Consider the following 27,500-nt stretch of genomic DNA (forward strand, 5'->3'; position numbering starts at 1 on the left):
CAGTTCTGGCCCATTAAGAGCAGGAGCCGGGAGCTGAGATGTCCAGCGGAGCACGTCATGAGGCCCGGTGGCGCACTGACAGACACTTCCCATACATACATTAACACATCAAACTATTGCCTTGCATTGGCTCAGCTTGTGTCTGTGGAGTGTTGTATGGGTTGACGGGGATGCAGGCAGACTCAAAGGGATTCATGCATGAGATCAAATAATGGAGGAAAAAGCCTGGGCTGCTTTAATGTTTGGAGCTGGTAGATGTATAAACCAAAGAGTCACAATAATGACTAGTGACTTTCTGATTCACCCACCTGTCTGGCGTCCTTCTCTTGCCATTCTCATTGACATCCATCAGGAGTTCGGAGGAGTCCACTGGGGAGGTGGTGCTGGTGTCCAGGAGCAGCTGCTCATGCTGGGCCAGGTACTGAGCTGGGTTCTGCTTGGCCAGTCTGGCACAGTGCAGCAGCTCCCTCTGAAGGAGCGGCAGGTTGGCCTGCAGAAGCACACAGAAGCACTGGATTAACAGAGGCAATGTGACGAGCATGTTATAGACAACACTGACAACACTTGCAGAGAAGCAAGCTTTTTGGCTAATTTGGAAAACGATGAAAATCATCTGCCAGATCGTTAGCTGAGCTGTCTTTTACTGTCTTCAACAGACAAATATTGTAGAAAAAACATACTAATGAAGACTCAGAATTGCATGAAACAATAAAATACATATTCATGTGTCTGCATTGCTTTAAGGGTAATTAATGGCAGCTTATTCAAAATCTACTTGTGGCCTTGTGCAAAAATAAAATGTGTTGTTGATTATTTATACAACAAAATGTGAATTAAACCAGACTGATGCATCTCTTTGATCTGAAACAAAAAAGCTCATAAAGCACACAAATATATTGTTATCATAAAAGCTTTTCTTTTCGTTCCAAAGACACCCGGAGATGCGTGTCTTCCACCTCCTCCGACCCCTGTTTGCTCATTACCACTGAACCATTGCTACTTCCTGCGACCCAGAGTAAATTAACACCCAAAGAGTTTCTCTGTGGCATATGCATTTTGTTTTTTTGTGGCACATACGCTATTTTCAGTCTCTTTGACATAACAAGGGAGTCCACTTTCTTGCGTGGAGTTACAGGGTCATGCAGGTATGTGCACGCTGACTTCAAAGACATCTGATGGGGTGCGTTTTGAAGCAAGAAGATGAAAGTGTTGCGTCAGGCAGGTTCAGAATGAGAGTGGGGGCTATTTGGCGAAGTACATCACAAGAGCCTTTGGAGAGGCTACTTTGTAAGTTTTCTGTGCGCTAATCTTTGTTTTGTCCTCAGTAACATAATCTGTAAATCTCTTGCTTTGTTTTTACAGTTTTATAGTCTATAGGTTTTTATTCACTCTTCCCCCCTCCCGTCCTACATGAGCTCAGGAATTTGCTTCCATTTTTTTGACTGCTCCAATGTGTATTTGGCAGCTGCACAAAGAAATAGTACTTGCAAAAACACAACCATGATTTGTTTAGTTAAGGATTTATGTTTCATAATCATACGAAAATCCCTCTCAAGTAATTGGCTGTAGTAAAGGAAATGCCAAGCGCTGGCCTTCACTTTACCTGCCTGAGTTAATGGTCCGTTAATAGTTTATGATCATAATTACCCTCTGAAAAAAAAGATCATAAAATAGATTGCTTTGACCTCGGTGAACTCATCTTTCATTAATTAGAGGTCATCCTAATTGCTGAAAATGTGGGATGCATTACCAAAAGAGTCAAGAAATACAGACCACTGAAGACATCAGGATCATTTTTCATATGACAAAGTACGGCCATTTGCTTCTGTGCAGTTATGGTAATCAACATCTGCACTTTCATAAAAGGAAAATTTCAAGTAGTGCTCAGCAGCCGCAGCTAAAATCCACCCAGCATGATTTATTGTGAAAATCCTGGATCTGTCATTTTGTCAAACAGTGCCAAAAAAATATTCAGAATATGCCACGTTCAGGATATGCTGCACTTCATCAACTTTCTGTTTCTGTGCAATTTGCAGTTGGAGGAGCATCTAGGAGACTTAGTTTCTGCAGTCTATTTGTCCCATTTCCTATCACAAGATTCTCTCTCTCTCTCTCTCTCTCTCTCTCTCTCTCTCTCTCTCTCTCTCTCTCTCTCTCTCTCTCTCTCTCTCTCTCTCTCTCTCTCTCTCTCTCTCTCTCTCTCTCTCTCTCTCTCTCTCTCTCTCTCTCTCTTTAGATAAAGGTGTTTATACTTCTGTTACTCTCACAGCACTCCCCTCACTTCAGGGTGACAAGAAAAACAAAACAGACTTTAAAAAACAAAAAAGCTCAACTTTAACTTGAAAAACAGAGAAACATTGTTGCTCTGCAAGCCTGTTGTCTTGTGTGGCGGGCGTCCTGCCAACACATCACGTCACTGGCGCTTTGTGGTTTATGATTGCCTCCTTCCAGTAAAGAGTCCCAACCAATTTGTGGTTTAGTATTAAGAGAAGGGGAAAGGAGTTGAGTGGGTTTGGATGGGGGTGGGGATTTGGAGGGGTCGGCTCAGTCTAACATTAGCGTAATGAAAAACTCTGAGCCCTGACGTGCATTGTTGCAGCTGTGCTTCGACGCACCTATAAAAGCTCCCCAACACCTCCAACTGCTCTCTGCTACCATATGGTAGCTGGCATTAAAGGCTCCGCAGTGGGAAGACCCTAAAATTAGACTGGGGAGAGAGAGAGGCAGAGCAGGAGCGATGAAGGGAGAAAAAAAAGAGAGTTGCATCTTTGATTCTGCAGCCATCCCAGTGATACACTAACCATCTGGCGAGGAGAGGAGACGGGGAAGAAGGGACTTGAGGATGGATAGATGGGGAACAGTAAACAGAGGAAGGGAAGGGATAAAGACAGAAAGATATGGAGGGAGAACAAATGAGAAGTCGAGTCAAAGCAGAAAAAGATGAAGATAAGGGAGTGATGTGAGGAAGGAGACAGGGAGGACACAGAGTCCCTGTTTGTGTTGTGAAACATACCAGCCAGTAACGGCGATTCTAGTGGGACCAATACCGGTTATACAGGCTTGTGAATGTCAGTTCACACGTCTGCAAATGCAAGCGCACATGGAAAACATATAGTGAGGTGATATTGTGCTCAGGGAGAACTGAACCCTGTGTTCGCAGCCAGCATTTTCCTCACGCCTGTCAGTCAGACACAAACAGATAGAAAAGGGTAAGGAGGGATGGATACAAGATGGAGTATAGATAAAGAGGTAGGCGGAGGAATCAGGAAGAAGATTGAGGGGGAAACAGAAAAAAAGAGTGAAAAGAAAGGGAAAAAACAAAACTAAGCCTGTAATAGAAACAAATGAGCTCTGCGTTAAATGCCATGTCCGTCCCTGCTCTCCATCTCTCAAGTACCACACTGATATTGATCGCAGCTTCACCTAGACCCCATAACAGGATCTGAACTGCTGCCACACAGTACATCCCTCAATATAAACCCCCGGTCCCATTCGTCATCTTTGACTACTAAAACAAATCATCCCGCTGCCTCCAGTCTCACCTCCAGACTGCTTCAATTCCTCAAAAATCCTACAGACGTTCAGAATATGCACCTATCTGACACAAACAGTCCAAATGCTAAATGAAAAAACACTATCCCTCTTCATTTTTTATCTCCCAGACTGGAATAAAGAGATATGAACTGTGCTGTTGTGACTGAAAAAAGACAACCTGTGACAAATGGGCTGAATCAAAGACACGACTGGATGCTTAGAAGAAGAGCGCTCCTTCCTCTGGTTATATATAACATGCTAATAGCTGAAAATGTGGCTTCAGTGACATGAACAATCGATGTCCCAAAAAGCCTGAGAGTAAATGGGGGAGGAGGCTGGAAAACATGAAAAGGGATGTTGTCATCAGGCCACAACCACTCATTGTGCTCTGTTCCAAGCACTCTGAAAGCAACTTCTTCCAGTTCAAATGTTGCACAGATAAAGGATTCTGAACAAAGTCGGGTTGAACAGAGTGCACCTTAAAGAGGTGGATCAGCTTCAGTAGTAATATTACTTATGTTTACTTTGGAGAAGAGAGAAACCGATCAGGGCAAAGAGAAAGAAACAAATGATGTGAGAGACAGGATGAGAGAAACGGTATTTTGTGAAACTGCAGAAACTTAGTGAAAAATAGACAGCATACAAGAGAAAGATAAGGAGAGAAAATAGGGAGAAATATCACAAACATAAGTATGCACATCTGGATTTGGTCTGGCTTAATGTTTTCCAGATTTTGGTTGATCAGGCAGGCAAAACCTTCTGTGGTAATTGCACTTTTAAATATCTACCTTCAGAAAGGGGATGACAAAAGGTCGCAGAGGGAAGTTGGTGGCTTCTTGGAGCTTGGAGTGAAATTCTTCGATGGTTAGCGTGGAATTCTGAAGGAGAGAGAGAGAGACACAGAGAGAAAACACATGAACCCATGTGGAAGGCATTAAGTGATAATATTACTTATTGGAAGCTAAGCTATATCCTGGCCCGGAGTGAATGCTTCGGGTTCTGTAATAGGAAGCATATGAGCAGGCCACAGTGAAAAGAGCCACAGAAAACAAAGAAGCACATCTCTTTTAATTAACAAAATAAATACACATGCATGAGTCAAATCATCAAAAAATATGCTGCATGAGGAATTAATGACCCTAATTTATTAAAAATACCAAATATATTATTTTTTGTAGGCTTGAATATGAATTTTGGGCTCATTTAATTGTATTTTGAATCGTTTGAATACTAATTGTTCTAACATTTCAGTCTGTTTTCACACTTCCTCAGGTCTGCTAATTATTATGAATAGAAGTGAAAAAATGTGTATTTTGAAGAAGACTGTGACATGAATGAAGATGTGGTAATTTTAGGAGTGTATTCCATAAATTATGTCCAATAAATAATACATTTATTGCAGTTTTGCACAGGATATTGGAAAACTGAGTGTATTTGGTTGAAATACATCACATGGGACGGGATTCTTTGTCCTTACTTCATTGCTTTTTCTTTGTTTCCATTACTTAGACATTCATAAGGATGTTGGCACAAATGTGTTCTGTTATACGTGCATATGCGTGGCACCCACATCCTTACCAACACAGCATGTGACACACACACGCCTGAGCATCTCTCCATCAGTGTCAGCCGTCTAACTGCCTGGCTCTTTTCACAGACCAGATAAGACCAAGGTGACCAAAATGCATTATGGATCAGGAAAATATGCAGGACAGGGAGGGTGTAGTATATTTAGCGTGTTTCCACGGCTGAAAACAGGAGAGGCGGGGACTCCAAAGTGGGTTATACATTTCACTTTGTCAACCCCAAACAAATTCTCTTCTTTGGCTGCCTGTATTCCTCATTGATGACTGATAAGGCAGTGGTGACACTATTTTTAATGCTAAACATGAACTATTCCCATGATGCAAAGCAGAGAGAAAGAGTGAAAAAGACAGAAGAAAGAGGTGTGCGTGCACATGGGAGAAGAATCTGCTCTATAACAAGCTAAAATGCAAACAAGGAAAAAAAAAGAAAAAGAATCAAGCGAGACAGAGAGCATAAAAAAAATGCAGCAGATATTATTTTTCCTCCCCACACTCTCAGTGTTATTTCCCAGACCTGAATTTTGTTACATTCAGCCTTACATCTGTTCACCCAGATTGTGAAGGGGCTGTTCTTGACAGCTAGTGAAACCTCCTGAGTCTCTCTCTCTCTCCCTCTTCGCAACACACAACTAGCTAATTAACGGTGTCACTCTTTTCAATAAGGCAAAGGGAGGGACAGAGACAGTGAGCAAGAGAGGAAGAGGGGGAGAGAGAGAGAGAGAGAGAGAGAGAGAGAGAGAGAGAGAGAGAGAGAGAGATATGGAGGGGGCGAGGTATGCAAGCCAAAACGACACAGGAGAGGCATGTGCATATACAGACGGTGAGAACAATAAACATAGTGAAGCCAAAAGGAGGTTATGCTCTGTGAGGCTAATTAAAAAAGAACCTCCCTCCATCTCCTCCGCCTTCATCTTTTCTGCATAACATTCAGTCACTATTTCTGTATTCCCAAGCTTGTTAAGTCAAATCTTCTCAGATCCCATAGATGTGCGGTAAATCTTTAGATTTGCGCATGTATTTTATATTGCCTTCCCATGAGCTGAGCTGGAGGAACACATCTGTCTTATAAAATCTCTGTTGGGATGAATGTAGCATGATGTTTACAGACTTGATTTGTATTTGGCATGTATTACCAGTTCAGAAATCTCTGGTGAAGAATACACAGTATCATTTTGGTTGTTCTACACATACACTCATGTTGTTTTTATACTGCATTATTAGTGAATTTAGACTAATTAAAACATGCTGTTTTCACTTATCACACATCCACTTTATGAGTTTGATCGTAATCTCTGTTATAAGTGTGATTACCAGTAATGCAAGCCAATGCCAGTTTAGGAGAAACAGGCAGGAATACCGACACAGACGCTGCTGTGGACGGTGGCAGCAACTGCAGCAAATTATATTTTAGCCACCTATTAAAATCAGTTTAAGTGCACGCTATATTTAGAATATTTTCACCGCTTTACTTTGCAGAAAAACAGCCCTTTTCCTTTGACACATTTTCTCAACTTGCGATGCTGTTGATCAACTGTGCCATGAACTGTTTTACACCGTAGACCAGCTGTTGAGACTTTCCGCGGTTTATTGAATAAACAAATAAAAATGAGGGATTCCGACAGCAACTACAAAATGGACAGAAGAGGATCTCTTTATGAATATACAGAAGAAGAACTTTTGCAGAGGGAGACTGGACGTCTGAAAGAGAGAGAGGAGAAACTTCTGTGGAAACCGGAGGGAAGCTCAGTTTGACGGCAAGGCAAAGTGGTGAAAATATTCTAAATATAGCATACATTAAAACTGATATACAATTTTGTACAACTGTGGATAAGTACCTCATACAACCACATTTCAAAAAGCTCCAGTCATCTTTTATGCAATTCCATTTATTTATTTAGCTAAATAAATAAATAGGCTTTCAATATTGCAATATGTTCGGCTTTCAGACACCTGCAAAACCGTTGTGATGACATAAGTTTGATGTTAAAATAACAAGTCCAATCTTTATGGCCCTGTGCTTCTGGTTTTCCATGTTGTTGTGCGTTGTATCTGAATACAAATAAGAGTAATGCAATAAAATCCAAAGTGCATCAGGTGCATGAAGACGGTAGTCTCCTGTTCTGATGTTATTCTTTGTCCCAGAAAACAACATACTGGCATTGTTTTGTCAGGCATTGCGTTACACTGAATAATGGGCTGCAAAGCACTGATGGATGTCAATCCTGGAGGCAGAGGTTCGCAAATAGCTGTGTTTATTTTACACCTATGCCTGAAGGACCAGATGGGTGAGGTTTTTGACATAAGACAATAAAAAAAACAACCTAGAGAAATACCCCTGAGGATTTTATAATCAGCAGTAAGTATTTAAAGTATTCATCTCAATGACTGACAACTAACCTGACACTATTTAAACTGTTAGATTCAGTAAAGTCATTCCATCTGGTACTTCAGGCATGCTAAGAATTACTCTCAAATAACCTACTAATGGATTCACTTATTCCTGCTAACTTCAGGCCCCGGTGTCAACTCTACGCGGCCCTTTGAACTACAGCTCACACACACACAGTAGCTACTCACCACTAGTCCGAGCACTAATGTGCGGACACGCTCGCCGATTTCAGGTGAGATGTCATTGCCAAACTGTTGTAGAGTTGTGAGGAAGCGCTTGAGCTTGCTGAGCTGACGGGCACCGCAAGCCGGCGGCAGCTGCTGATTGGCCAGCGAGGATGAGGAGGAGGAGCTAGGACCATTGCTGTAGCCATTCGGAGGGGATGGAGCGCCGTTGAGCGCCGTGGGAGAGTGGCTGCTGCCATTGGTTACTGCGCCAGACAAAGACATACAGAATAGAAAAAAAGAAGAGCAAATTGAGAAATATTTTATTAAAAAAAAAAAAAAGTTCTTTATAAACTAGTTTAGATTTTTTTTTTGTAAATATAATTTCCATTGCAAAAGTAACACTGCATTTGCTCTTGCTATATGCAAATCCACCCAAAATAACCTAAAATCCCCGACTGTGCTTTTAACAAACACCAACAAAGAAAACAACATACGTCAGCTTCACTGAGACCAAACCACTGATTTGGAATGATTTACATCCCCCTGAAAACATTCACAATCCTCAACATTTGTTTCCAATCATCGCAGCTCGTTTGATCCTTTGCGGCGTTCTCTCATAAAAAACATATTTCTGCATTTGGAGACATGCTGCCTCTCTGCACCTCCTTCTCCTTTTCCCTCCCTCCCTGCAGTCTAAACAAGCAGTGACAGCGTGACCCCCCCGTCGTGCCAGAGCACAGGAGCAGTGCATGTGTGTGTGTGTGTGTGTGTGTGTTGGGGGAGTTGGTGTACAAAGAGGTACAAGGCGGCATAAAGCTTTCTCTCTAATGAGATTAGGTTTTGACTAGTGATCCACTCACTCCCCCTCTGGCTGCCGTCCAAAGCCGCCACTGTAAAGAGAGGAAAGAGACGAGATACTCAAACTGCATCTGGTAACAATTACGTCGGGTGGAAATCAAAGCATACTGCTTTGTTAAAACCTTCGGCATGCGTAATGAGAGAGCTGGGCCTTTCCTCCCTCATCGCACGGAAGCCCCAATGTTAATTGTGGAGTATGAGAGTTGCAACAGAGAGAGAGAAAGAGAGAGGGAGAAAGTAAATACCAGTGATGAAGAAAGAGAGAATAAGTGATTGAAAGAGAACAAAATAATGCCTCTGTTGCAGAGAACCGCAGAGAGACCGCAGACTTGAGTGCTCTGAGCATTTTTGAACCACAAGGCCTTTGATTCTGTGATTCTAGTGCTCTTCATGCAAGTGGTTAAGTATGTACTTCTAAGCGAATACTAGGGTGTAATTTGCTCGTCAGCAGCTATGTGCACATCATGGCAAAGCTCCAATAGTTTGTAAGCGTGGGCGTTAATGAACTTGTTTGGGGAGCTGTTTGGAATGACTGCAATTTGGGAAGGTTCAAGGCAACTTGTTGAGAAGGTCTTTTGACGGCTTTTAAAAATATTTTACTCTTGGGGTTATAATGTTGAATGATGCAAAAATAAATAAATAAAAAGGAAGTGTAGAGGCCCTTGCTTTGAACAACTTCACATCTGCGCCCACATTCATTTAAGTCGCTCAAAAAGGCCGTGTCATTGTTTGGGGGATGTTTTCTGGAGCAGGAGTTGGGCCTCTTGTACAACTACATGGCAGGGTGAATGCAAATGTTTATGTGAACCTCCTTCAGCAACATGCAATACCTTCACTTTAATTGTCTCCCAATCAGCCCACAATTTTCATGCAAGATAATGTCCCACAGTTCCTGTTACGCAGTTCCTTGAAGCTAAGAATATTGAAACAATGAAATGGCCAGCCCGGAGTCCAGATCTAAACCTCATAGAGAATCTCTGGAAAATCCTTGGCGACAAAGTATGGTCTAAGAAACCCACTACAGTTACCGAACTGTGGAAGAGATTGAAAAATAATGGACCAAGATCAAACCAGAGCAGTGTGAGAAACTAGTGATGTCCTGTGGGCGCAGATTTGCTGAAGTCATTCAAAGCTGTGGTCTTTACACTTCCTATTCATTTTTGAATCCTATAGCCTGAAGAAAACATTGTTTAAATCTTCTCTTCTGACCTGTTTTTTTCACAAAAAAAGTTTTTTGTTGAAGTGCCTTGGTTATTTAAAAAAAACATGCTAGTACAGCAGTGCTAAAGCCACAGCAGATATTCTATCAAATTCTGATCTATAAAAAATAACAATATTTCAGAATAAATTAAGTATTAATTATTTGTTCGATAATTTTGATCTCCACTGTACATCTGCTCTGTTTCAAAGTGTTGCATTGTATTTATTTTCCATGGGTGACTTGAGGTGGATTATACTTTTGTGGTCTGACACAGTCATTCCGCTATTCACTTATAATTGAATTATTGTTCAGCATCACATTGCACCTGTTGATACAACCACCAAAGTAGTGTATGTAGGGATGCACCAACCCAATTTTCCCCCTCCAAATACTGATTGTGATACCACAACTCAGTGTGTCTGCTGATACCGAGTTCATCCAAAGGCAGTGCTCCATGTTATTTTTATTGTCCCGGAAACAACAGGAATAACACCTGGGACACAAAGATACACAACGTATCTGCGGCAGTAGAAAAAGCGTGTTATGTGTTTAAATTTGAAAAAATATAATCCACTTGATCAACTGTTATAAATGATCAAGAAACGGTAACTCAACCATGAAAACCACTAAAAGGATAAAACTGATTGTGGCAAAAACCTAGGGTGATGCAGGAACCAACTAGCACAACTTCCATGGACCAGAGTAAGCCAATAAAGTGATGTGAGTATAATTAATAGTAATAAAACTATATTTATTATGTAAATTGAAAAAAAGAAAAGAACTTCAGTTTGGAACACTGGTTGTTAAAACTGGAACAGTTTAAAGTAGAATTTACGACAGTTGCAGGACACATGAGGGAACATGAGGCCAGGGTGTGTGGCTACATGAACGCTACACTATTCTGATACTAGATACAATGATTTATGATGCCGTTTAAACTGTTTAATGGGGAACGGTTATTTCATGGCCAATGCCAGAGCCGCTTATAAAGTCAGAATCGGCACTGATACAGTACTGCAAAACTATGAACCTGCCTTTACTTACATGTGGTGGGGGTGTAGGAGCTGTTACGTGGTGCTCCTTGCGTGCTGGGTGGGGGTGGCATGGTAGGGGGGGTCAACCTGGACTGTGTCTTGACGTCCGCAGGTGAGTCGGGCATGGTGGAGCGCTTCCCAGTGCGATCTGAAGGAAGACAAAGTGAAAGATTATAAAAAACATACCAAAAAAGGAACACGCTGATAGTTGAACGCAGGGAATAAACAACCGCTCAAGGCAACACATTCCACATCTGTGCGCCTAGAAAGGAACTATATCATCATTTGCACATAAACAGCAGCAGGATTTAATTTGATAACAAAGCGCCCTCGAGGTGCACCAGACTAGACTAGATCTGGAAATAGATTGGCTCACCACACAGCTATGTCTGGCCACAGTGACACTGATGCATATGCTCAGACATGTCAAATGAGGAATGAGAGAGGGAGAAAGGAGAGACTCAAAGACACACAGACAGACACCCGAGAGAGAAGCGTAAATCTGCGGCGAGTACAGGTCTCATTCCACTGCCATCTGTGCCATCCTGCATGCCCGCTAAACAGAATGGCGACACACAACCCCCCACTCCACCCCCTCCTCCTGCTAACGACTGCAGTGCTCATTACACACACACACACACACACACACACACACACACACACACACACACACACACACACACACACACACACACACACACAGCCCTAATGCTTGAATCTCTGGATGCTATACCTCACATCTGCTCAGGACTGGAGCACGGCAGAAAACCGACTGGTCAACGAACATAATGAACTTTAATTTAAGATAACAAAAAAAAACACACAAACTGTTCTCAACTTGTCTCTCATCTTTCATATTCTGCGGCACTTGTGGCAAAAGATAAAAAATGAATCAGAATCAAAACATTTCTCCTTGATGACAGGCCTGTTTTCTCCTAATTTGGTTTCCTTGTGCTCAGCAGTTACCTGACCATATCAAATGTATGAGAACAAAAACAATGAGACATTATCAGAGTCTTGCACTGACAGTGAGGGCTGAGCCCATATTGTGCAGGATATGATAGACAACTTCCCTCAGCAATAGCCGTACCACAGAGTCAACAGACTGTTATCAACTGTCTCTGCGGCACATTGTGAAGGGGAGATTGTAAAAAGAAAAAAAAATCAAAAGCGAGAGGAAGGAGGGTGGAGAGAAAGAAGAGATTGGGGGAAGAGGGAAGGGAGGAGCTGCAAGAGAAACAAAAGTATTATCCGTGACATTGTGAACATTCATGCTGTAATCATGGAGTGGATGCATGTGCTTTCACTCAAACACACACATGCGCGGTAAAGGCGCTGTGATAAGGGAGGAAAAAGGAAACAGGGTGGTCTCCTTCACACATTCTTCTCAAGACACCAGAGTGTGGCTTGAGTTTGGTTTTTTACATGATGAATATGCACACTATTACTGTGTTTATTTTCATATTCTCCCCACAGTGTCTGTGTGTAAAGTATATACACTGCAGAGTATATAAATGTTAGATTTCCTCCTTGCCGGCTGTTAGGATCCATAGTGTTAAGTTTAGGTGAAATGAAAGAGAAATACTGACGTGAAAGAGACAGGATAACCTAAGCCTGTTAGCTAGGCCCAAGCCTCAGCAGCACTGTGGCTCACTGCTGCTGAGGTGCACTGTGACTAAGTATTTTAGTCATGCTAGGTCAGGCTTTAGCAGGCAGGCAATGTGAGAGATGGAGATGTCACTGAAATTCAAAAAACAGAGAGGGCTACATAGCTCCATTTCAAATAAGAAGAGAAGACGTGATGTAAATATATGAAACTATCACAATAAATACATGAAATGCAAATAGTGAAAGCCTCACGAGCAGAAACATGATCAGGAGCATTAATGATTATCCTCTTTAAGCTTGAAAGGTTTACTGAGAAGAACTTTGACATACAAGGAAGTGAAGATTCATTTGTTTTAACAGTTCTCCAAAAATCAAAAAGTAGTCTAAAAGCCACACTATCGAATAGAGGCAATGTACTGTTCATCAAGATTCCTCCAGAAATCCTCAAGGCAAACAGATCACGACCCATATAGTCAGACACTGTCAGGAAATAAAGAGTAAAGAATCCTAACTTCCCCAGATGGAGGTCACACATCTCCCTATTAACCACAGATGACTGTCCCTCACTAACCATGCAAACTCTGGAGCCGTCCTAGGTGGGGTTGACTGATAAAGTCACTGTGGGAAAGTTGGATTTATCAGGCTCCCAGCACACTGGCAGAGGGACTTGGGTGACTTTTAGATGCAGTCTAAAGCCCTATTTGTACGGGATTAGTTTAATGCAGGGACCTGGGGTAAAATAATTTGACCTCAGGACGTCTGTAATATAAATGGCCAGTTTGCACAGGATAAGAAATCCCTTTATTCTACCAGGAGTGGGAGTGGTTACTAGATTTGCACACTGCCATCATCTCCCTGTCGCCATGTGCGTGCTACGTAGCTTCCGGACATCACAAAATAAAGTAAACACGAAACCAAATGAAAGAATGTATTATCTAAAAAAAGTGATGAGTGCTTCTTCAAGCGTGTCCATGTTCAAAAAAATGTGGAAATTACGTATTAAAGGGATATGACAGTATATGAACATACAGTATGTTTTACAGAGGGTCGTATTTGGACGGGATTAGTTTTACCGCAGGTATTTTTTCCAGACTGTTTTACAGAAGGCGTTTTACTGACATGACGCATTCGGACAGGACTAAAACCCCAAGTCCCCAAATTAAAGAGATCCCGTCCGAATTGGGCTTAAGACTGAGAACCAGAACACAACAGAGCTCAAGCCTAAAACCTTTTTATGGTTACTGTGATGGATCCAGTTTGGGATGGCCTCACAAATGTACAATAAAGTCCAATACACTCTTTTTGTCAAATTCAGCAAATATCTCCTCACAGTCCGCTAGCTGTCTGTTCTGTGTGTACTGAAGACTGGTGTTCATACACAGCCCTGGCTCTGTAAACACTAAACAAACAAAGGTGTTTGGGCTGAGCCACACAACGCTATTCTGCACAGGACAGGGGAAAGGTCTGCGGTGGGAGCGAGAGGAACTTTACGCTATAATGTTGTGAAGGTGCACTGATGTGAGGGGTGTACTTGTTTGGGTGCTGAGGTCATATATCAAAAATCTTGCTCCGTATTTAATCATTGACTCATACTATAACACAAGTTTTAGCAAAGGAGCATCGGAATAAAATGCAGCGAAAAGGGGATATTTCAGAGCAGCATGGATAGATAGAGTGGAAAATAGTGGAAGAAACCTGGGTGATTAGGAAAGCCGAGAATAGAGGATTGGAGGTGAACAGAGCGACTGTCCAAACCTTTAACTGTCTATTCACTCTGCTGCTTTTCTGCTAACCATCTCTCCATCCTCCCGACCTAGCCAGACTGAGAAAGGTTTACTACTCTAATTTCACCACAGTAAAAAAAAAAAGTCTGGACCGACTATTTATTTTATATACGGATAGCAGAATAGCTAGTGGAAACATATAGTCTTACCTCTGACTGCCAGCTATCATATCCTGTTTGCCTGCCTAAAATATGATCTATGAAAATACAAGGTTATTAAAAAAGACGGCCGAGTGACAGGACCCAAGGTAATTCATCATTTTCCAGTCAAACAAAAAGACCATACATATATAATAAGCCCATGAAGTTACCATATCGCACATGGTTGTACTTTTCCTGTTTCACTGGATCTTTGAGCTCATGCTTTCCATAGTTCTGTATATTGGCTTTTATAATCGTCTAGTAATGTTTGGCCCAGTTCACTTGATCTATTGTTTGATAGTAGGAGGTTAAATTAACATTCAAATTATCTCATAATTGCCATACAATATAATAATATATATTTTTTTTCAATTAACAGCAACATGGGTTTTTTTAAATGAGGGATGAAGCATTATTTATTGGGGTTATACTGATTAAAAATGTTTTCCCGAACATTTAACAAAATGAAAACCTAAAAAGTGAATAGGAAACACAATGTAAAAATTCTATAAAGGAGGGAGAAAAAAAAAAGCACAAAAGTCCAGACTCAAGATCCACCTGAACTCCTGCATGGCACGCAAGCCCTGTGGCTGTATGAAAAGATGAGTTTGGTTACAGGCTTGTAATTGGAGATTAACACCTGGGTCAGTGTTATGATTGGATGGCAGTTGTCGGGCAGAGATGAGAGGAACATAAACCCTGAAAGCATTTGAAGCTCTGCTGAATTCCCTTAGGGGAAGAAGATGAAAGATAAAGAATGAACTAGTGTGAAATACATGGACACAGCAAATACATGCATGCATGGATCCAGGCAATAACATGCTTGCTCTCTCTCTCCTTTATACACACGCATGCATGCACACACGCACACACACACAAACACACACTTGTGATTTGTAAACAGCATCTTCTCTGTCTCTGATTTGATTGAGGGCGCTGTAAAGCATACAAGCAGGGTAAAATCAATGGTTTCATACAAACCAACAAGGGCTGCACCCAACCATTCACTCAACACTTACGCCATTTGAATCAATAGCAATACTCCCTCCACAAGGTAATTTACCCAGTCTCTGGAAAAAATAAAAATACATCTTACAACTGAAGCACATTATTGAAAACAGTCCACGCCACACCACTGTGCTTTCCATTTTCATGAGCAAATATGGCATGTATGTATATTTAAAAAAAAAAAAAGACATGTGCAGACGACAGTCTGACAAGCCCTCATTTTATTACAGCAATAGAGTGAGGCTGAAAAACAGCAAGTGCTTGCTAGCTAATGCATTATTCAATTCAAAAAGCGCCACCTGAACATGCAACATTAAACAACCTTGAAAACAAAGTCGGGTGTCTCCTTCAGCCTAATACATCTGTTAAAAGTTAATGGCAGAACTTAATGCACAATCTATTGTTCATTTATTAGCCCTGTTACATCCCTGCTAGTTGCATACTGTAGGCAGAGCGGCACGTCTGCGGCCGGCCGATGGATGGTATCCCAGGACTGGACAGGTATTGATGTGCGGAGCTCTAATGGAAAAGGCTGATGAGTGCTTTGACTTTGCCTAACTCACTTTACGACTTCTTAGAAGTGCTGTTGTCTAGGAATTAATGGATTGAAGAGGATGAGGACGGTTGTTGAAGAGGCAGCAATTAGCTATAAAAGAACAGAGAGCCTCTCAAATGTGTGTTGATTCACTCGTGCACTCTCTGCAGGCAGAGGTGCCAAACCTATTGATGACCATACTCCTGGATGACAGTGATTAATGTCTCACAACAGCGACTTGTTGTGTGGTTGTATCTGGAGCATCATAAAGGAGCTCTTAGTGCAGACATTTGCAGTATGGGTGGCCTGAACGAGACTGAAACCCATGAGAATATCAGGGCTGTAGTGGTGATGCCTCATTAAAGGTATTTGGTATATTGTTACCTAGCTATCATTGTGTGTATCAGTGGTAATTACACTGATATCTGACTGACTTATGAGCTCCCAGGAGGGGTGAAGTTGTATTTGCCTTGTGTACATAAATAGAAGAAGAGATGTTACAATGCTGTGCAGTGAGAACTATTTTAGAGTAAACCACTGTTTTGGGGGACTTGTGTATTGTCACAGATGTCTTTGTGCTGTGAGGTGTTGATCAGTGTTTTAGTTTAACCGTTTTTAGACCAAAGGACAGGGTTATTCATATTTCACAAGAAAAAAAGCAGAGATTTGGGAAACGTCCCCTAAATTATATAATGAGTTGTTAATCATCTTGACATCCCTCAACTCCAGATTGGGAACCACTTGTTTTTCAGCCCTCACATCTCTAAAAAATACACTCTCAAAGTTTCCCCAGTGAATTAACAGAACGAAAAAGTGGAATTGCTTTAATCTCCTAACAATCCGTCGCTGTGATTTACAGACTGATCCTAGAAATGAGGCAGAGCCCTGGACAACCACCTGCCACTCACAAGGATGTCTTCACACTTACATCACCCGTTTGCATCGTACATGATTACGTGATCCCCAGTGTTTGCAAAATCTCTCTTTCTTTATTCACTTTTCTCCCTCGTACCCGCTCTCTCAGCCGAGCTCAAAGAAAGGAGATTTTTATCCCCCCCCCCCCCCGACTTGTGATACACGCCTTTTTCTAAGGTTACATGCAAATTACATCACTCGCCTAAAACAAAGTTGTTGCAATGAACGATATCTAGAAGGAACACGGTCCCTTAGAAACAGTTCAATATGTTGCAGCGAGGACCCACAAAAAATACAACGTTATATCAAAACATCATTCATTTCATCATCACACACGAAGCTGTGAGGTTATTTTGTATTCAAATCACCTTGCGAAACGGGGACACCGTGGTCTAACCTTGGTATTTTAGATTATTCATAGAGGCTACAGCGGCTTCAAAGTCTGTCATCAGGATACAGAGTCAAACAATCTCCATGACACACTTCATGAGCTGGAATTGATATGTGTGTGTGTGTGTGTGTGCGCTGTGGTAGTACAGTTGGAGACCCAGAAAATGATGTGATAACAGTGGCAGTAATATGCCACTCGAGAATACTTCACACAGGCAAATCCCATTCTTCAAGATGACAATGGATTTCAATCACACTGGGTGAATTTTTGAGAGTTGGCGGCTGTCACATAAACAGTTTACGGCGCGCTGGCGCCTGTGTGAGCACAAGATTGTATAAGTCAGACATAAGATATCATCATTATGGACTTAAATAGAAAAATGCATATAGACTGACCCACTTATGCCCTGTACACACACTCACAGGCAAACATACAGTATAATGTAGACAGGCATAATACCTTCAGCGCAAACGTTGATATGTAGTTGTTGAAGTGAAAACCTTGAGCTACTGAAGCCATAGGAGGCCTGTGAACTGTGCACTAATGTCCACAACGTGCCAATACTGTGCAAACCCCCCCCTTCACACACACACATACACACACACAGTACACAATAATGTGCGATGAGAGGGAACGGGACAGATAGGTAATAGATGAAGTGATACAAAGATGGTGTGATAGTGGCTTGTGGTGATTGCTGTGTGTGCTGGGCACAGATTTAGAGAGAGGGAGCAGGGGACATACATAAGAGAGAGAGATAAAGGTGGAGAGAATGAGAGGATGGATGTGTTAAAGAACACGACTGAGGGACAGGTGGGACAATTGAGATTCAGACAGAGAAAAAAGAGAAATCTATCGGTATGCAAGTGAAGCAACCTCTCTTCTCTTTCCATCATCCCTCTCCACTAGACCATGCACACACACACAGACACACATACACAGAGTCATCGGCAGCCAGATGGAGCAGTATGCAGAGCATGTCCCATCAAACTCCACCCGCTTGTCAAGAAGATGTATGGATGCAACGCCCTACCACAAACACACAGCTGCAAGGATACATGCACAAATTGCAAAAAACAACACACTCTCTCTCTCTCACACACACGCACGCACGCACAAACGCACGCACACACACTCACACACACTCACACACACTCACACACACACACACACACACACACACACACACACACACACACACACACACACACACACACACACACACACACACACACACACACACACACACACACACACACACACACACACACACACACACACACACACACACACACACACACACACACAGGTCGGATTTACATCATCTTATTTATTTCCCTCTCCAGCAGATGCAGAAGAGAGCAGCACCACCATCAGCTTGTCCCTTTGGATTTCTCTTTTTTCCACCTATTTTCACTTCTCTTTTTCTACCATCTCTTCTCTCTCTCCATCTTTCTCATTTTCTCCATGTTGGTCCTGGCTTCACTCGTTCCCACTGTGAACAGTCGCTGGTGAACACATATTCCTCCTGAGGAAGACTGGTAGATGCTGCTTCGCCTCACCTCCTTTGGGCACAGTGGGATTTAGTTCCCTCTTGCTGGTAACAACCTTTTAAAATCAAGAAATCAGCACAATAGCTAATACTCTTAATGCATTCAATGCTTCATTCCTTTACAAATTACTCCATGGGATCAATTCTTTCGCTCAACATAAGTAGCCATAATAGTGCAAACTAATCTGTCACACAGCACATCACTAATAAAAAAAAAAAGAAATATTTCTGTGAACTTGCACCTACTGTAATAAGCAGTATAATGAGATCCACTAGTCTGAATATAATTGTATTTTTTTCTCCTCAAATCATCAGAAATATGTTACATCTGGGACTTTGGTTAATTGGAAAGTGCCTCGCTTGCAGGGGTTGTTCCTCCTCGAGACCAACGAACGCATGAGGAATGTTGGGGTCAAAGGTCACTGTATGAGGTTGTAAAGGAATTTTTGTAAGATGAGGGAAAATGACCTCAAGTGTGTCATAATTGTATAATTTCTATTTATACAAGAAAGCAAGGATATATTAAGACAAACTGCAGTCTCGAGAATTAGTTTTTTACTTCATCATTAAGCTTAATGTGTTCAGGTACAAGTCTTCTTTGATTTTATTTCAGCTAATTCTGACACTATCTTCCCCAAATATCATAAATAGCAGACTATATGTACAGTATAGAATGAAAGAAATGATGGTACAATACAGCACTAAACAGATCGGCTACTGATCAGTGTTGACAGTCCTTAGCATCTCCCACTATATCTGTATTTTTCTCTCAGTGTAACATCGTGTGTTTACACTTTGTCAAGCCAGCAAAGACATATGGAGATTTCTCAATCGCACACAAAGGTCTGAACACCATCTGTTCCATCACACAAACATTAACGCACACGCATGCGCATATGCACAAAAATACATAAACTAAACACACAAATCCTGCAAAACACCTCTGACTACACACACGCTGGACAATAAAACATATGTGGCGTATAACATTAAAAGTCCTTCGCTGTTTTTCAAAGAATAGATTTATAGTAATGTCTGTTTGACCCATCTGTTGAAATAAAGTCTCTCTTGCAGAAAGAGAGAGAGGGGAAGCAAGTGTTAAGGAACAATAAAAATGATTCACAGTGCCTGTTACGCGTCCTCTCAAATCGAACCGATTCCTGCCACATCTTGTTGCCAGGCAAAATTGAACTACAGGGTCTTGTAAAATAAAGACAGGCGGTGGGAATGGATTTTGGAAAAAAATACAGAGAAAGGGTGGAGGAGGGAGAGAAGTGGGTCAGGGAGAGGTAAAGGTAAAAAAATAAAAAATAACACTAGGATACAGTGTGTTAGAGAGCGAGAGCTTACCATTATTATAGGAATAACTGGAAACATATTGCCACCAGATTTTTTTTTTCTGCAGCAGGGCCAAGCAGCGATCAGCATTTTTAGAAATCTCTATCAAAAGCATTGTTTATTTATATAAAACTGGCCTGTCATTGGCATTAACAACATGATGTCAAAAATAATGATATAAATGTTGCTTTTTGAGGAAAAATAGAGTGAAATAAATCAGATGTAAGCCGTGGGGAGCTCTGTTTGGCCATTTGATGGAAGCCAGCCTTTTGGAAATTGCTTTCTGTGTACAGTTTGGTTCATTTCTGATGCCATGCTGACACGCGGCCAAGTGAACCCAAATGGATCTGGGTGTTTTCCCAGGCAAGACTCTATGCCAGCAGAGAAAGACTCACTCAAAACACTTAACACACATCCTAATGCTGATGACACATGGCTTTATTCCCCGCAGCTTCAGGCAACAGACAGTGGGTTACCTTTCTTAACTTTGTGATATAGTGCATTTATCTGTTGTGTGGCTATATTGCCGCAGCCTATACAGCCTATACTGTTTATAGTGCACAACAACCACCTCACTATTGGAATCTCATTGCAGCTTGTGTACTTTTGCGTTAAACAAAAAGCATTCTGCTCTCAGTGATAAGGAAACACAAAAACCCTCTATGAACCTCTTGACCCCTGGAGCACAAGCGCTATTTAAAATCACTGATGCGTCCACTCCATCTCTAAACACAAACACAATGATGTGCGCATCTTTTTCCCCCCTGTTACATCTACTTATCCTACATGGAACCCACTCTCTGCGGCCAATTTGAATCCGTGCATGTGTCATATCCCTGTCCTCGGAAGCAAAATCAATTTTCAACAGACACTAAAGGCCCTCGCGTTTTACATGACAGTTATCTTTTACTACGTGGAGAGACGCCGAGGCACAGAGGGAAAGGAAGGATGAAGGCGTGGACGGATGGAGTGATATGCAAGGCAGGCGAAGTGAGAGTGCAGTAACTGCGCTTGATGGGTGGGGGAAAAAAACAACAGGGGTGAAAGAAACAGATGTGGGAAAACTGGGATGTAAAAAGAAGGGAAGAGATTGGAATAAGGGAGGCGAGGATGCTGAAGACAGCGACTGAAAACAAGAGATAAGATAGAAGAGAGACAAATCAAACACAAGACACAGAGAACGCACACAGAAAAACGAGGGCAGAGGCTAACAGTAAGGTAGAGAGAGGGTTCCTGTGGTGTTGGGGGTGGAGGTGGGGATGGGGGTGACCAGCCTGTCTGCCTGGTGTTTTCAAAATATCACATGACGGCTGCCATGTGTTGGAAATTACTGCCGGTTAACTATCATCCCTAAAACCGCTCCGAAAAAATATGTCTGCAATTTATGAAATGTGTTCCAGGGCTCTGTTAAGTAGAACCAGATTTGCAAAACAGAAAAAAAAACGTTACCCCTCACCGCCCCTTCTCTGAATAACCACTACTTTCTTTCAATACTCGCTCTCCCTCTCCTCTACCGTCTTCCTACCTTCCCCCGCGGGAGAAGAAGTTTGAAAACAGGGTTTTAGTCACATCTGATGAGCAGAGAGTGGTGGTCGGTGGTGACCTTGCAGCAGGGCATTTCCAGGCTAACATAGTGTGTGTGTGTGTGTGTGTGTGTGTACCTGTGTGTTTATGTGGGATATGGTGACCATGGTTTTACTAATGGCTCTGAGTGGCTGAGAGTAGAGTATGTCTGGAGGGGGGAGACAGCCGAGGGATGGTCTCTACACGTGCACGCAGGACCATTCCAGGTCGGCAATGTGTCTTTGTCTCCTTTCATCCGACTATTACACACTTCCTCACTGCCTCTTTCCTCCTCATCATTTCACCGCTCACTGTCTCACCTCCCTGTCAGCCCGCAGCCATCTGAGGCCACAAGAGAGGATCTCAAAATGTGAAAGAATACCATTTCACAACAAAGCTTTGACATACACCGATCTCTGAAGCATCAGTGCCAGAGACTACTTGTCTGGATTCAAAATGTTGTGTTCTCTCGATACAGTGTGTCTGTGCACGGACCTCATTATTTTTGGATTATTAGACAGAATAATAGATGTAAGTGATAATGTAGTTTAACCATGTATCGCTGCAACAGGGTGCCTTTTACTGTAAAGTGCAAAGAATAGTATATATTTCTTTCACAAAACAAGCCAAGTATTAAACAGGTATTATGTTTAATGGAATTTTTTGAAAAAGGACATTTATTAGCCTCATATTTGGGTGGCTGTGGCTCAGCAGGAAGAGCAGGTCGTCCACTAATCTGAAGATCTTCAGCTCCTTCAGCCTGCATGTCAATGTGTCCTTGAGCAAGACACAGAACCCCAAATTGCTCCCAACGGCTGTGCCATCGGTGTGTGAATGTGCTTCTGAATGGTTAGATTGGATCCTGATGAGCAGATGGCACCTTGCATGGCAGCCTCTGCTATCACTGTTTGAATGTGTGTGTGAAAGGGTGAATGTGACAAGTTTGTGTCACAGTGTCTTGAGCGGTCGGAAGACTAGAAAGGCGCCAAGTACAAGTCCATTTATCAGTCCTATTTGAAGCATGATACATGGTGTACATTTTTTAACCCTCATGATCAACTCTAAAATGATTTTCTACTTCCTTGTGATAATAAAAGTAGCTACTCCACCAGATACAATGCAATCATTAATCTAAAATGTGTGGGTACAGTAGTATCAGTTCTTTTTCTTGTCTGCGGAAGTCTTACATTGCCAGAACCCTCAGCATAAAACGGTTAAACTTTGCTCAGACCTCATGAAAGTTAACTCAGCACTGTGGGACACATGTTGCAGTCTTTGTTCTGCAGGATGCGTTTCAGATCACTGTCCTTCCCACACCCGCCTCCCACCGTCCATCACACAACTGTGGCTTTTTAACCAGCACAACTCTGAATTCTGTCCCCACACCCGCCACCAACACAACTAACAGCATCATCACGACAATCCCACGGTTTTGTATTTCTGCAGCATACACAGACACACACACCTACACAGAGTCAGACACACAGCCTAACTGCTCTCCAGTGCTACAGATGGATGCCACCACTCTCTCTGGAGCACTGCCAGCGCCAGCTAGTGAACAGCTTGCCTGGCACAGTGTTCTGCATGTGTGTGTGTGTGAGTGTGGGTGTGTGTGTGCCTGCAGAAACAGTAGCGAGATAGCCTAGTGCACATGGGTGGCCAAATACCCCCCCCCCCCAACACGCATGCACACAAACACACAATAACGCTTACACATGCGCGCACACACACACACACACACACACACACACACACGTACATACACAGTGTCTTGGTTCTTCTTAAGTGTTCCCGACCTGGCACACGCTGCCGCTTGCACAGCTGCTTCCTCAGAGGCACACACAGACACGCACACACACACACACACACACACACACACACACACACACACACACACACACACACACACACACACACACACACACACACACACACACACACACACACACACACACACACACACACACACTGTATGATTGCACACATACATCTGTGCTTAGTTTATTCTTCCTGTTTAAGGCTTGGGAAGTATAAAAACCAACACACACACACACACACACACACACACACACACACACACACACACACACCACCACCAAAGCCCACACACAGTCAGACGTGTGCATGCCTTTGCATCTGCCACACGCACATCCACACGCACACAGAAACACACACTGATGTGGTGCTTTATCCTCGGTAGCTATTCAACCTTGTATGTATCTGCTTGTTTTGCTCAACACACAGAGAGAAGACATCAAGGCGTTCAGTTGGAAAGCCTGCAGTGCTGCTGGCAACCTGCCAGCAGAGGCCTATAGATCAGCACGATCATAGCAGTGTGTTAAGACACATCACTGTTTAATGATTTGACAATGAAATTAAGGCATGAAAGCTCTTGCTGGAACAATAGAATCAACAGAATGTAATTACAATGCAGCTGTGAAGCCGTTTTAATGCTCAAGGTGTGATGTGAATCCTTGTGACAGGCAATCTGATGTTGCTTCATGCTTTGACTACGTGTTGTTTCATTAGATGCAGCTGTACGTTAACCGATTCATAAAACCCTTCTTCTGAATCTTCATATTCATTTAAGATGAAAGGATGCTCTCTTAGGATCACACAAAGACAGAGAAGCTTTAACAACTGAATAAGTCACTTGGTAGACAGCCTGCCAGTCAGTCAATGAGCTCAGGCGGCTGGCAGCAGGTACACTCGCCCCGGTACATAGGGGAGAGCATGGTGGCTGGCAGTGCCAACTGTGTACTGGGTAGTCGTGCCAACTCTGCCAGCCTTGCGGTGTCTGTTTGCCAGTACCATCTGGGAAGAACAGCTCTGTGCACATACAGTACCTCTACTCAGCTCAGAGGGCAAGCGCACGCACACACACACGCACGCACGCACGCACGCACGCACGCACGCACGCACGCACGCACGCACGCACGCACGCACGCACGCACGCACGCACGCACGCACACACACACACACACACACACACACACACACACACACACACACACACACACACACACACACACACACACACACACACACACACACACACACACACACACACACACACACACACACACATGCACACAAGAAAGCAAGGGCAGAAATGTACTCCACATACATGCAGCATGCACACATATGCATGGCATGAACACACACGCACAGCCGGCCGTTGACAGCTCACCATCTGTGCGCTGCCTCTGACTTCTCCCTTTGCTTCATTCTCTGCCCTTGTTTTTTGCTTTCATACTCTGTGTCCCTCTTCTCCCGTCCTCACATTCTTTCGCATCTTATCAGATGAATTTCCAAGCCATAGATTCCTGCGTTATGTCATCATGACCACCTGTGTATTGACACTTTACGTGTATTTCTTTTTATATTAAGGCATACAAGATTAAGATTACTTGCCATTACCTGACAGGCCATCTTTTCAGGTTAACTGGAATGCCACTTATGTGGTGGTCAGCACTGTTGCCTCACAACAAGAGGGTTCCTGGTTCGAATCCCGTCTGGGGCCCTTCTGCGTAGAGTTTGCATGTTCTCCCCGTGTCTGCGTGGGTTTTCTTCCTCCCACAGTCCAAAGATATGCATGTGTTAATTGCTGACTCTAAATTGCCCGTAAGTGTGAATGGTTGTCTCTCTCTGTTCGTCTCTATGTGCCCTGTGATAGACTGGCGTTCTGTCCAGGGTGTACCCCGCCTCACGCCCGATGTCAGCTGGGATGAGCTCCAGCCCCCCTGTGACCCCGACAGGGACAAGCGGTTGAAGATGAATCAATGAATAGAATTAGAGAGGTCCACAGAGGCTGTCGTCTAAACTTCCCTTCCGCCCCATCAGATGTACAGATGGGAGACCATGAGAGGTGTCCTTAAGTGGTTTAGTCATACCGAACACACCTGCAGTTAACATAGGCGCGGGCATGCACGCATATAAAACCTGGAATACATCACACAAGACCTTTGAACACCAGAAGGGAAGTTGAAAAACATGAAAAGGAGTGAATGTACGGTAGAATATCCCTCCCTCACGGTCACAGAAGACTGAAGAAAAGATGAGAACAAAAGAGTAAAAAGAGAGAGAGAAAGTGGGAAGGAGAGGAGAAAATAAAAAAGGGGGAGGAGAGGAGAAGTGGGGAAGGTAATATGAGTTCAGAACCGTGGAATTCACATCAAAGAAAAGCTAAAAACAGGTCACTGTCTTTACCAGAGTTATGCCATGGGTGAAGCTCTCTCTCATATGTTTCTCATTTAAACTCTCAGAACCACTGTTTGAAAACGAAAAGGCAATCGAAAGACATGAATACTACACACGTGTCCTTTTTTTTCTTCAGCTGAAGTACACATGTGATTTAGCTCATTTGCCAGAACTGAAAAAAACTGTTACTTTGTCCAGATGCTGATCCGTTTATCTTAATATTTTCATCCCTACATCACAGTTTAACAGATCTGCTATCACTTTTATCCTCTACAACACAACAGCTGTGATATTTTCAATCACAAATCTCTTCTCTCTTCCTATTCCTTGCTCCATTTATTTCTTTCCCTCTCACTGGCCACCACTACCTGCAATAACTGATTGTTTCTCCCACCATCTATCCTTTCCTCCCTTGCTCCCCCCATCCCTCCCTCCCTCCCTCTGGCAACTGCATAACACCATCAGAAAGAACTATGATTGAACACTTCCCCGCTCCTATTAATCTTTCTGTTTCTCGCCCTCCTTTCTCATACGGTAACCCAGTCTCCCCCTGCCTCTCCCTTCTTTCTGCTCTCTCTTTACCACTTCTACCCATTTTCACCACTCACTCGCACTATCTCTGTCCATGCCTCTCCATTCAGCCCCTCCAAAAAGTACCACATGCTCTGGCAGTGGCAGAAGAAGTAGCCTCATTACAAACAAGGAAAATCCATTTGGAGCAGCCGTCTGCTGCTTCTCTGGCCCCCTCTGAACTCTCCTGAGAAGAAATGCCCCACATCTCTCCTCCATACAGCTCTCTTCTTCTGTTATCTCTCTCTTTCCCTCCTTTATAATTATTTCTCTCCATTTCTGTTTCTCCATCTTAACTGCTTCTTGAGCCACATCCATCCTCATCTTTGTACTGCCTTTTTACCGATTGATAAACCTCAGGTTAGAGCTCAAAATTAAATTGTCAATTTATATTTTGATATGCAACTGCAATTCTATGTCAAATAATAAAAAAGGATGATTCCATTACATTAAACAAAACCTCTTCAAACATGAACACCATACAAATATGATATAGCACACTTACTAGCAAACATTTGCTTATATACAAGTGCAGCAGAGCAACAGAGCAGCATAAGCATTTGTTAAGACATACTCCACTATGTTCACTAGCTAGCCGCTAGTCTTGTCTGCCTGACATGTGGTGCTGGACTGATAGTATATTAGAGATTTTTCACTGAAAACAGCTGCCTCCTGCAGCTGGAAACAACATTGATGAGGAGCAGCGAGAGTGAACCAAAACACTAAAGTTGCAGGCCAAAAAAAGCGCGCTGAAAGATGCTAAAAAGCTCTGTAGTGCTGAAGGGAAACTCCACACTTGGTGATAATTCTCTGTGGGTTCATCACTATACACTTCACACTCACATTACATGTAGTCATTTCATACATTGTTAAAATAAAAATAATGATCACAGCAGCTTTAATATTGGATTACCAGACGGCTTTGCACTAGTTTCATGTATATGATAGAGATATCAGATGTTGCTTCTAGGCTAAAACGGGGTAGCGTCAGAACAAAATCCCACTGTGTATGGGTAATGCATCCAGTGCCTACAGGAAGCATTTATCATTTTTGTTCAGTGACCTAAAACTTATAGTGTAGGTCCATTCAGTTAAACTAATGGATTGGATTGATTCTCAGCAGTGGT

General features: G+C 42.7%; 1 protein-coding gene across 4 annotated transcripts in view; it reads right to left on the reverse strand.

The window, feature by feature from the left end:
- runx1t1 (RUNX1 partner transcriptional co-repressor 1) overlaps window positions 1–27,500 on the reverse strand; it is a 57,305-nt gene that overhangs the window by 11,684 nt on the left and 18,121 nt on the right. For all 4 annotated transcript variants that reach the window (XM_083925465.1, XM_083925463.1, XM_083925464.1 and 1 more), the window contains exons 2-5: window positions 10,780–10,917; window positions 7,698–7,939; window positions 4,323–4,412; window positions 309–490 (exon numbers count right to left, since the gene is read on the reverse strand). In XM_083925465.1, coding sequence (XP_083781591.1) covers window positions 309–490; window positions 4,323–4,412; window positions 7,698–7,939; window positions 10,780–10,917 — 652 coding nt within the window. The remainder of the gene's footprint in view (window positions 1–308; window positions 491–4,322; window positions 4,413–7,697; window positions 7,940–10,779; window positions 10,918–27,500) is intronic.

The sequence above is a fragment of the Echiichthys vipera genome (genome assembly GCF_963691815.1).
Source record: "Echiichthys vipera genome assembly, chromosome: 13".
Classification (NCBI taxonomy): Eukaryota; Metazoa; Chordata; class Actinopteri; order Perciformes; family Trachinidae; genus Echiichthys; species Echiichthys vipera.